This window comes from Cervus elaphus, chromosome 24 (assembly GCF_910594005.1).
Source record: "Cervus elaphus chromosome 24, mCerEla1.1, whole genome shotgun sequence".
NCBI classification, from domain to species: domain Eukaryota; kingdom Metazoa; phylum Chordata; class Mammalia; order Artiodactyla; family Cervidae; genus Cervus; species Cervus elaphus.
This window is the reverse complement of record NC_057838.1, coordinates 19,072,904-19,084,925: the sequence shown is the minus strand read 5'-3', so window position 1 is coordinate 19,084,925 and position 12,022 is coordinate 19,072,904. Positions and strand designations below refer to the sequence as shown.

Genomic DNA, 12,022 nt, shown 5'->3' with positions numbered 1-12,022 from the left:
AGGGGAAGGAGTCCCATCCATTGGTGTTCTTCATGAGCTAGAACTTAGTCAGATGGCCACATCTAGCTTAAAGGAAGATTGGGAAATGTATTCTGGCATTGTGTATTGGCTCAGATAACAATTGGAGTTCTCTTGATTTGAGAGAGAAAATGGTTATTTTATAGGTAGGACAGATAGTCAGCTATTCCCACTACATCTAGTTTCAGACCACAAGCTAAGTGAGCCAGAGCTGAGGTTGTAACCCTTGGTTCCAACCCAGAGATATGTCTTTCCACTGATCCCAGTAAAAATGGAACATGAGTATCGGGAAGCAGCTGGTGGACTTAGACAATACATGTTGGGAGGAAAAGAGAAGTCCTTTCCCTGTCTGCCTTGGGCTTGCATACCAACATGAACTGATTTGCTTTATGGTAAAGTTAGGGTCATGGAAATCCTTGAGTCTTGAAATATACAAATAGATCCGTGTATGGTCACGTCAGTTCTTATCTTACTGACATCTTGTTAGCGCTTGACACAGCTGATCACTCCTGCTTCCGTGAGTGTTCTTTTTCTGGGGCTCTGGTTTTCCTCCTGTCCCTCCGTCTTGCTCTCTTCATCTCTCTCCCTGTTTAATGATAAGAGTTCCTCACGTCTTGATGCTGGGCCTTCTCCTCCCTATCTTCTCTTTCCGTGCAGTCTCAGTTGTGTCTTCAGCTCTCCTGGCTCCTCATTGCTACTCATTGATTATTCATCTTTAATCCCCGGCTCAGATCCTATCTCGACTCCAGATCCATTCATCCAATTGCCAATCAGCACCTCCTTCTGAAGTGTAACAGCCCCCAAATGAAATTCCCAGTCCATTATCAAGTCTTGTCAATTGTACCCTGGCAGTAATTCTGACACCTCTACCCTGGTCTAGGATATTGCCAGGATTGCTGAAGTTTTTAAAAACACTTTTATTAAAGTGTAATTTGAACACTGGAAAATTTACCCATTGCAAGCATACAATTCAGTAATATTTAGCTAATTTATAGTGTGCAACTATCATCAAAATCCAGTTTCAGAACATTCCTATCACCAAAATAATTCCCTCTAGCCAGCGTATAGTTAATACTGTTCTCATCCTCAGCTCCAAACAGTCACTGGTCTGCTTGTTTGTGTCTTGGTTTATTTTTAGCATGTGGGGTCTTAGTTTCCCAGCCAGGGATGGAACCCATGCCCCCTGCCGTGGAAGCATGGAGCCCTAAACAGTGGACCACCAGAGAAGTTCTTCATCTGCTTTTGTTTCTATAAATTTCCCTTCTCTGGAAACTTCATATACATGAAATCATACAACATGTCATCTTTTTGCATCTGGTTTCTTTCACTTAGCATGTTATTTCTGAGGTTCACCCATGTAGCACGTTATCAATGTTCTTTTTATTGCTAGATAGTATTCCATTGTGTGGATATATCACAGTTTGTTTATCCATTCACCAGTTCATGGACATTTTGTGTTGGGAACGCTCTAGCTAGGTCACATTCTACTTTCTTCCTAACACGAGACTCTCAGCACAGCTAAAGTTATGTGTTCATTTTTGTAAATACCTTACTGTTTGTTGGCACATTTTCCATACCCCCATCAAATCAGAGACCTAGTTCCCCACCTCCTATGTATTAAAATTTTTTTTTAAATTTCATTTTATTTGCTTTTATTTATTTCTGGCTGCACTGGATCTTCATTGCTGCCCGTGGGCCTCTCCTTGTGGTGGCTTCCCTTGTTGCAGAGCATGGTTTCTAAGAGTGTGGACTTCAGTAGTGGGGCACATGGGGGCTTAGTTGCCCCGCAGCATGTGAAATCTTCTGGGACCAGGGATCGAAGCTGTGTCCCCCATGTTGGCAGGCAGATTCGTAACCACTGGACCACTAGGGAAGTCCCCTCCTATGTATTTTTAGCATTTAGCATACAGTGCCTAGCAAGTTTGGTACTCATTAAAAAAGAAATGTGTGTGTATATATATATATATTTCTTTTTTAAAGAAATGAGTGAATTCTTAGAAATAAGACTTAGTTTTGGAACCAAAGCCAAATTCTTTAAAATTTAGCTGGGCTTATGTAAATTCTCTTTTCTGTAACCATAGAATGAGAAAATGTATCCACAGTGCTTTATCCGTATCACAGAATGTGGTCCAGCTGACCACATGTGAGAACCTTGCCAAATCATATTGCCACAGCACCTCCAAGAAAAGAGCAAACACTGACTCTTGTTTTAAGTTCTGTCTTGTTGGCTGTGTTGCCAATTAACTAAACTGCTGATACAGTGTAATATGAGCATGGGATCCGATTCACTGTCTGCATTTGGAAATGTGATGTGGACATTTCTTGTTTGGAAGTTCTTGTTTTATACCCACTCGGACCTTGAGGCACAGCGATGGTGGAACAACAGTTCAGAAGAGAACGAGCCAGCTTTCTGCCTTTGCAGACGCAGGAATCGGGGCTCTGAGTGGATGAGTGCCGTGGACAAGGTCACAGAGTGAGGACCAGTAGCTCTCAAAGCGTGGTCCTGCCTGCAGCATCAACATCACCTGGGAACTTGCTGGAATTCTCTGGCCCCACCCAGACCTCCCGAATCTGTGGGAGGGGCCCAGGAACTTGTGTTTTTAACAAACTTGCAGGTGATTGCGATGTAGCAAATGTTTGAAAACCACAGGTGGAACCAGGCATCTTCCTGCAGATCACACCTCTTTCCTCTAGGCCATGTAGCCTGTAGGGAAAAGTAAAGGATGCTTTGATCCTGGGACAGTGGAGTTTAGAGTGTGATTTCACTAGATTTGTGTTGTTTAGTCGCTAAGTTGTGTCTGACTCATGTGACCCCATGGACTGTAGCCTGCCAGGTTCCTCTGCCCATGGGATTTGCCAGGCAAGAATTCTGGAGTGGGGTGCCTTGCCTTTTCCAGGCGGATTCTGTTGGATATTTAGCAGCAAAAAACCTGAGCCTAGGGGCCTGCTTCTGATTCTGACTGCTTCCCTGGTCTCCACAGGCCAGCTTTCCATCTCTCTTCATCCTGGTTGGCACCAGGCTGCCCACACACTGTGTAATTTGATGTGTATGTTCAAGGCTTTACTGTAAAGCAGAGACTTGATTCAGGACTCCACCCATCTCAAGGATTCCCAGGTAAGTTCCTTGTGTTGTTGATGGCAGGAATGAAAATGAACTGTGAGCATCAAGACGGGGCTTGACATTTTACAGTTTAAAGTAGTAGCAGTTGAAGTTCTTAGCCAATGGCCTTGGAAACTTGAGTGAATAGGAGTTCAGAAGGTGCCTGTATTAACCCTTGTTAGAAAGGTCTCAGTTCTTGCTCCCGGTATGTAAAATGACCTGGTCTTCAAAGGCGGATGGAATCTTGTCATACCTGAAATCCAGGTGCAGTGCACCCAATCTTGTGTTAAAAGTTCACTTTGACTTAACGCTTCTGCTTTGTCAGATGAGGTGGTTCACGAGGCAGCAGCCGCTCGGCCTGGTCTCTGGGGCCGCTGTGCCCAGGTGAACCTACATGATGCTAGCTGATGATCCAGTTATGCAGAAACTCCATTCCCGGTGACGTCATTTTTCCTTAAATCTTTCTCAAAAATACTCCCCAAGTGACAGAGCCAAGATACCTACTGCCTGAGGTGTTGTGATTTAGGAGCAGGGCTTCGGCTCTTTCACACAAAGATAAAATAAGGTCAGCTCTTTTTTTGTTTTTTTTTTTTTCGGTCAGCTCATATTTAAACAATATGTTCCGCTTTGTTGGATGGGCCCATAGTGCTCAGATGTTTGCTGAATGAATGATTAGGAGGAAGAACTTGAAAGACTAGGGGGAAAAAAAGGGGGTGTGAATAACACGCTTAAGGTTTTTATCCTGACTTGATTTTGCACTGGTTTTTTCCTACTTATCTAGGACTTCCTTGGTGGCTAAGACGGTAAAGAATTCACCTGCAATGCAGGAGACTTGGGTTTGATCCCCTGGGTGGGAAAGATCCCCTGGAGAAGGGAATGGCTACCCACTCTAGTATTTTTGCCTGGAGGGCTATAGTTCATGGAATCCCAAAGAGCTGGACACGACTGAGAGACTAACCCACACTAGGGAAATTTTGAAATTCATATTCCTGATTTCCTGATCTCAGCCACAAAGATTCTGATTCTCTATGGGATGGGAATCAGGAATCCACATTTTAAACTAGCTTCCCTGCTGATTCAGAAGCAGGGAATAGCTGACCCAAACTGCAGGAACATTCTTTTTTAAAACTCTGCTTTATTGGTTGTCTTTTGTTTTATTTATGGCTTATTTTTAACTGGGGATTGTTTAAAATTTAGAAATATGTGTAAATACTTTTCTTTATGGTTTTGCCTCTCCTGTTTTGGTGCCTTTCCCATGCTAACAGTTTAAAAATACCCATATTTTAAAAAATATGAATATATTAGTGAAAGTGAAGTCCTCCGACTCTTTGCGACCCCATGGACTGTAGCCTACCAGGCTTCTCCGTCCATGGGATTCTCCAGGCAAGAATACTGGAGTGGGTTACCATTTCCTTCTCCAGAGGATCTTCCCAACCCAGGGATCGAACCTGGGTCTCCCGCATTGGAGGCAGACGCTTTAATCTCTGAGCCACCAGGGAAGCCCCTGAATACATTATATATATATATATCATATAACTTAATATATCATTAAAACTAATACTACTAGTTTTTTTTTTTTTAAGTCTTTAACATGTCAGATGTTATTGTCAGGTCTAAAGATTGGCCCTATAAAATTTTTACTTTTTGATGCTGTTTTTAGCCAACATTTTGCAAAATATTCCATGCACATTTAAAAAGTTTATATTAAAAAGTTTGTGTATATTTTTCATTTGGGTATGTAATTATTTGTAACATTTAAAATAAAACTTGGGAATATATTGTTTTGAATCTATATGTTCCCATTCATTTTCAACATATCTGTCCAACTCTGGGCAAAAGGAGGATTTTAAAAGTCTCCTAATCTGATTGTGTTTTATTTTTTTTCTTATATTTCTGTCAGTTTCGACCCTGTGTTTTTGCATCTTTGCAGTGAAAATGGTATTTTCACTGCAAATACTGCAGATAGAGAAAACACACTATCTTAATGGTTTCGAGCCATGGGCCTTACCGGCTACATCGCCTGATTAAAATCTATGCTATAATTTCCTCTCTATAAGATCTGGAGCGTGCTGTTTACCTGTCCACCCTTGAAATTTTCATCTGTAGAAGAGTCAAGTAGTCAGTCACTCAACCCAGAGAAGGGTCTTTCGCTGAAGAACAAGGTCACTGTTGTGTGGTCAGAACAAGGCACAGGTGGGCCCCAGCAGTCTGAGCAGGAGCTTCTCAGGGGACAGAGGGCCTGGAGTATGCAGATTTCTACAGAAATTATGATTCTGTGAAAGATTTCGAGGAGGCGCCTTTCAGAGTACAGAGTGATTTTGGAATATAAAGAATTTGTCTGGGTGAGGTCCATGGAAGTTTGTCACTGAGCTGTGTTCCTGAACCACGATGTGTGAATATTTGGGCTAGAGACTAGCTTCTCTTGATAAATAATTAGTGTGGGGGGTGGAGGTAGACACAAAACCGAGGGCCTGGGAAGGTGAGGCGGATCCCAGCAGGCGGGACACCAGCGCCAGCGGGGGTCGTGGGCCCGGGTGGGTGAGGCCTCCTGCCGGCGTGGTGGGAAGGGTGGAGCCCCGCACGGAATGGGCGGGGTCCTTACGCCCTTCTAGAAATAGTAACCTGGGTGTTAAAGATGTCTGCTCAGGCGTCAAGGGCTGGGCAGTCGCCTCCCTTCTCAAGCCCTTTCCTCTTGTTTTAATTTTCACTTTTAAGTAGATGAAATGGTTAGCTTTTTGTCAGTAGCACCCTGTCTGGCGAAGTTCCTCTTCAAAAGAGTTTTTCCACTGCAATTTTTCCTCTTTGTAATTCTCTTGTAGGTTGTTTGTGATTTCTGCCTCTTGGCATTAATGAGCTGCTTCCCCCGCCCTGTTCCCCTCCTCCCCGCCATCCTTTCCCTTTATTTTTCGGCTAACTGGATGCTGATGGCAATTGGCGCGCCTACCCCCTCCCAAAGTAAAAATGTCAGATTTTCAGCTCTTAGATCCTGAAGTTGAACCTTCATGAAACTCTGTGAGGCAGGTGGGGGTGGGAATGAAAGGCTACAGGTGTTGACAGATGACTCTCCTTGATGCAAGGACTGGAAAGCAGTTATGCATAAGGGCAGCTGCCTTATATGTACGCAATCGCGAGTGAGCATGACTGTGTGCGTACGGATGAAAGTGCGTGTGTGTGCACGCAGGTGTGTCTACGTGCAAGCACGCGCTCACGTGTTGTTTCCGAAGCAGTGGCTTGTTCTCAGGCCTTTCGAAGTGGGCCTGCCGCTCGCCGCGGGTCCCAGCTTTGGAACAGAGCGAGGTTGCCACTCCGAGGCTGGCCTGATCAGGACTGATGGCTTGTCTCCTAGGTTGGTTTGATGTCTCCTTTTTTCCCTCTCCTTTCTCCCCAGCACCCTCCCTGGTTGGTTAACATAGCCCCTAAACTATGTTCCCTTCGTATACAGTTAGGTTCACCTGCTGGTCAGTCAAGATGCAAACTGAAGCTAGAGATGCTAATTAAATAGAACCCACTCTAGGAATTAGGTTCCTCTTACTCGTTTCTCCAGAAGGAAGGGCTTGAAGAAAGTTTCAGGAGTTTATCTGGCGTTTGCACTTGATTTGGTGAAGCTTTGTCCTGAAATGCGGTTAACTTTTCAATTTAGGATGAAAGCTGTGAGTTTCTGATGCAGCAATGCCTGACAGCCCTGACCCTGCGGGAAACCACATGTAATTTCCTTCCTCCCAGGGGACGGGACGTGACCCCCAGGCAATGCGTTTCTTAATGCTGGGTGGGCAGCTCCTACCTCTACGGACAGCTGCTAACTCAACTTTCAAAGGAGGTCCTGGAAGAACACTTTTTGTTTAGTCTGTTGCAATTTTTAATAGGATATTCTCCCATCATTTCTTTCCAAATAGGATCAAGTTTTTAACTGTCTTTAGAAAAAAAGTAAATTATTGATAACCTTCTTTAGTGCACCTGATCTAAACCTGTATTTTCACGGAAACTATTTTAGGAAGCAGTGGAAGTGTGTGTGTGTGTGTGTGTTTGCCTGAGGCAGAGGGTTAGAATTAAGATGTCATTTTGAAATAGGTAATGTGAAAAATCATTCATGTGTTCCCATAGCCTCCATAACGTGTGCTTATTGGGTTATTCTGACATCCTGATTGAGGAAAAAAAAACCAGTTCAATTCATTTTTTGGTACCAGTTTCTTAGTAATGTCCTTTGCAAATATATGGTTGGTGTGAACGAGATGAATTTGTGAAGCTGCCTCTGGGAGGCGGAAAGGCTGACGTGGCCTGGGTGATGAGCGGATGGAGCAGAAAGGGAAGAGGTGTTGAGCCTTTCTCCATTCCAGCAAGGGTACCTGGTGGATGGGGAGGGTCAGGGTGTGGAGGGCAACTTGGCTTACGCCTTTTCCTTGAAGCCTGTTGAAGTTATACGCTACCTTTTCTGCTTTCCTCTGTGTAAAGGGGGCGTGTTTACAGATGGGAAACACTGCGCTTCTGCCAGGGTGGTTTGGGGGGATGCAGGGGGGTGGAGACACAGAAAGCTGTAGTGAGGTTCCTTCCCTACACTTGGACAGATGATTGCTGTCAATGCTCTGACCTGCCGGGAGCTGTGTCTGCCTGCCTGCAGTCACTGTGACAGGAAATACGGGTCACATTGAAACCACTGACTCCTAAAGAGAAGGCAGGGTCAGCATTTGAATAACGTGACCCCTGGTGGCTCAGAAATCACCGCAACTCCTCTCTCATGGATAGAAGTTGGTTTTCACATCTGCAGGGGAAGGGAGTTAGAGAAGGCGAGGTTTGGAAAAAGAACGAGACGGGCACTTTACAGGAAAATATCACCTTTAATGAGGCAAGAAGGGGCAGCAGTCAGATTAGTGAGCTGCTGCACTAACTCAAGAAAAGAGTAAGTGTATATAGGCCTGTATGTGGAAAGCTACTGTCTCAAGGGGACCTGTTCTTCATAATTGTTCGGAGTAGTTATCTCTTAAACGGCTGGGGCAAGGAATTCTGGAGCTCAGCCAGAGGCTGGACTGGCTGGGAGCTGGGCGTGATCAACCTTAATGTCCATTTTTTTTTTTCCTTTGGGTGAGAGAGTTCTTTGTTTTGCATGGAATGGTGGGGAGGACCCAGAGGGGAGATTTAACTCCAGGTTATTTTGAGCTATGTAACTTTCCTTCAACATCACAGAGAGGAGGAGGAGTACAAGGACATGAAAATAGACATTTTGAAAAGATTTTTGGTGAATTTGTCAGGCTGACTGCCATCAGAGCTCTGAAGCATAAGATAAGCAGAAGCCTCTTTCTCATCCTTGTAGAAACGATAAGGGTGTTTTTTAGCAGGTGGTTCTCCTCCAGGTGGTGATTCAGGGGCCCAGGCTACTCTCTCTGGGGGTCTTGGCCACACTCATTGTGGATCCCCAGTGGCCTTAGAGGATGTCTCCACTCCAACCTGTGTGAGTGTCTGTCTTTCTGTCTGTCTGTTGTGTTCCTGTCCTGCGTTACTTACGCTCACATTCTGTTGCCACAGCTCACATGGCCACACATCCCGACAAAGAAAACTGGGAGATATATTCTGTCCTCTCATCTCATGTCTCTTGGAAGAAGTGGGCAGGGATTTGGTGATGAGCTGTTAGTTTAGGCCAGTGCATCTCAAACTTGGGCTGCATCAGAGTCACCTGGAAGCCTCCTTGACCCCTTCCCCGGTGTTTCTGATCCAGCCGGCCTTGGATGGGACCCAAGGATTTACATTTCAAACAAGCTCCCAGGTGAGGTTGATGTTGCTGCTGGGCCCACGAAGGCATCTTTGTATCTTGATTTATCCATGATGGTGATGGAGGCCAGAAGTATAGCCTTATTATTGTGACCCAAAAGAGATTGGGGGGTGGGGGGGAGGAGAGAGGTAAAAAAGATTGCCTTGGCCAGGATATTTGGAATGTTACAAATAATTAAAAGTGGAAGATTTCTTAGAGGAATTGGAGTTTTGGAGGGTTGAGACCTGGGTTGTCAGGTACGCATGCTCTGTGGGGGTGGGGATGCAGTGGCGTCTCTGCGGGCAGGCAGGGGGACTTTGAGCTGGGTTCGCTTTCTTGGAGCGGGAAGGTTTGGAGAAAGAAGCACCTCAGTGGGTGAGGAGAGGTGACCCGGAGCAGGTGGTGAAGGAGGACTTGTGGGAGACTCAAATGAGAGTTTGTGAGCTGGACTGAACCAGGTGTGGATGTGGACACAGACAAGCAGGACTTGGGTTTTGGAGTTTCTTTGAGTCCCAGCACCTGAAAAATGAGGGATAATGATGGCTGTCTGTTGGATACTGTGAGAATCAGGGTGGAAGTTTGTAAATTTCCTTGGTTTGTGGTGCTTGGAAGGTTAAAAAAATGCCCTGCGGTTTCATTTAATAAAGCAGTCATCTGCAAACAGCTTCATGTACATTTATGTCCTAACATCTCAGTAGCCATTTGAAAAAGTAATCAACATAGGGGCTTCCCTCATAGCTCAGTCGGTAAAGAATTTGCTTGCAATGCAGGAGACCTGGGTTCAATTCCTGGGTCGGGAAAATCCCCTGGAGAAGGAAATGGCAGTCCACTCCAGTATTCTTGCCTGGAAAATCCCATGGACAGAGGAGCCTGGTGGGCTACAGTCCATGGGGTTGCAAGAGTCGGACATGACTTAGCGACTAAACTACCACCAGTTAATATAGAAGAACAGTACATTTCTGTGTTGAGAACCACAGTCACATGCTGATGGACTGTGTGTGTGCCTGCAGATTCCAGACTGGCTGAATTGTCTGCGTGCTTGGTATCTGACTTGTGAGCATCACTGTGTAACCCTCAAATATGGGACATATTTTCTAGTGCCTGTGCGAGTTCACAGTGGTGACCCAGCTGCTCGGGTGCATGGATTGAAAACTGTGGAATCTGGTAGTTTCCCCCCTTCATTCATTCACTGAGTAAATACTGAGTATCAGTGAGGTGTCAGGCACTGTCTGTCTCTGGGTAGGGTAGAGTCAGGGGAGGGCGCCGAAACCAGACATTGAATTGGATAATCCTGTAACTGTAGATTCCCACGGGGGCCAAGGCCATGAGGGGCAAGTTCTGGGTGAGAACTTGTGGGAGGATTTGGCCTGGTCAGGAGAAACTTCCTCAACTTGGTGGCACTTGAGTTGTTCCTGAAGTTACCGTGCAGTGTAAATAGGGGAAGGAACTGTGTTCTAGACACAGGGATGGCAAATATTTTCAAGCTGATGAAGGACTGACTTTTTCCCCTCCTTAATTGCACTGTGATTTGTTTTGAGACTGGTTCTGTGGCTTGGGTGTGCCTGCAGGTCAGCTAGTGTCTGGACTTTTCTTTAATGAGACAAACCCACTGATGGTGCAGTTGAATGCTGATGTGAAACCCAGTTGCACAGAGTTTCAGTGTTGTTTTGAATAACTGCTCCAGTTGGGGAAACAGCATGAGCAATAGCCCTGTGGTGGGAGGCAGCTGGGGGAGCCAGCCTGGGTGGAGCAGACAGTGGGAGGCGGGGAGAGCCGGCAGGGGCTATGCTGAGCCTCTGGGCTCCAAGGGGAATTCAGGTCTCTGATGAAGACAGCTTGTGGAGAAGGGGAAGTTGTCTGGACTACTTTCTGCTGATAGATTGTAAGTGTCGATAGGCCAGGTACTCAGCTCCCAAGATTTGTTTGAGCCATTCAGACAACTAGCAGTTCCCCTGTTTTTCCCCTGGATATGGACTCCAGTGGCATTGCGGCCTCCCAGAGCGAAGGGAATTCTTGCCCTGTTGTGTGAAAAGTGTTCCGTGGAAGGACCCGCTGGAGGTTAGAGAGCTCCGTGAGCACCTCTAGTTCCTGGCTGGACCAGCCCTGGGGCTCAGGCCCCATACAGCTCCCAGGCTGCCCCGGAGTCCAGCCCAGCTTGCTACTTCTGGGGTGAGAATTTCAGGTGTTCCTGTGAAGTCACGTTGAACCTGTTACCAGATTCTGTGTCCCAGCGCCTTGCTCTTCTCTACCATCCTGAGGCTAATGTGTATCTGTGGGCATCGCACCATATCCCAAATGGGCCTGGCCTCTGCTCAGGAGCCACGACAATCTCCGTTCTTGGCTTGTGTGGGTGTCTGGCAGGGACTTTTAGCTCCCAGCATCCTGGATTGGGACCCTTGATGTCCACAGAAGGATTCTGTTCCTCCTCCTCTTTGCTCAGTGAGAAAACCGACGCCCTGTGATCTCTCCGCCCAGGTACTTCGTGCTGGATTTCGAGGCTGGGATCCTGCAGTATTTTGTGAACGAGCAGAGCAAGCACCAGAAGCCTCGAGGGGCCCTGTCTCTTTCTGGCGCCATCGTGTCCCTGAGCGACGAAGCACCCCATATGCTGGTCGTGTACGCTGCCAACGGGGAGATGTACAAACTGAGAGGTATGTTCACCCCCTCGGGAGCTTTGTAGCCGGGCCTCGTGGGCTCACAGGTAACATGGTGATGGCGCTCTGGTTTTTCAATTTTTTTAAAATCACCTTTAACAGTTGGCCGTATTTGAGGACTCTGGTGACAGACACTGCCTCTCCTCCTCTTGAGGTGGGGAGAGGAGCTGAGATTAGGAAGTATTTGTCCTCATTAACCAAGGAATTAAGGACAAATGCAAGGTGAGTGATTGCAAAGCTGGCTGAACCTTAGGACTTTGGTGGATTTTTCATATTAGCTCAGTATAGATTTGCTTGTACTTTATATGGTGACTCTCCAGTACCCATGAGGCTGCTCTAAAGATAAAATAAGCCTTTCCCCCCCTTTCTTTCTATTTTTTTTGTGGCTGCACTGCATGACATGTGGGATCTTCCAGGACCAGGGATGGAACCCGTGCCCCTGCAGCGGAAGCATGGTGGCTTAACCAGTGGATCGCCAGGGAAGTCCAAACAAGTCTTTTAGGGATCATG

At 46.2% G+C, this 12,022-nt stretch overlaps 1 protein-coding gene across 3 annotated transcripts in view; it reads left to right on the top strand.

The window, feature by feature from the left end:
- The window catches only part of OSBPL10 (oxysterol binding protein like 10), a 317,366-nt gene that overhangs the window by 86,823 nt on the left and 218,521 nt on the right, over nt 1-12,022 (top strand). For all 3 annotated transcript variants that reach the window (XM_043885775.1, XM_043885773.1, XM_043885776.1), the window contains exon 2: nt 11,334-11,509. In XM_043885775.1, the coding sequence (XP_043741710.1) occupies nt 11,334-11,509 (176 nt within the window). The remainder of the gene's footprint in view (nt 1-11,333; nt 11,510-12,022) is intronic.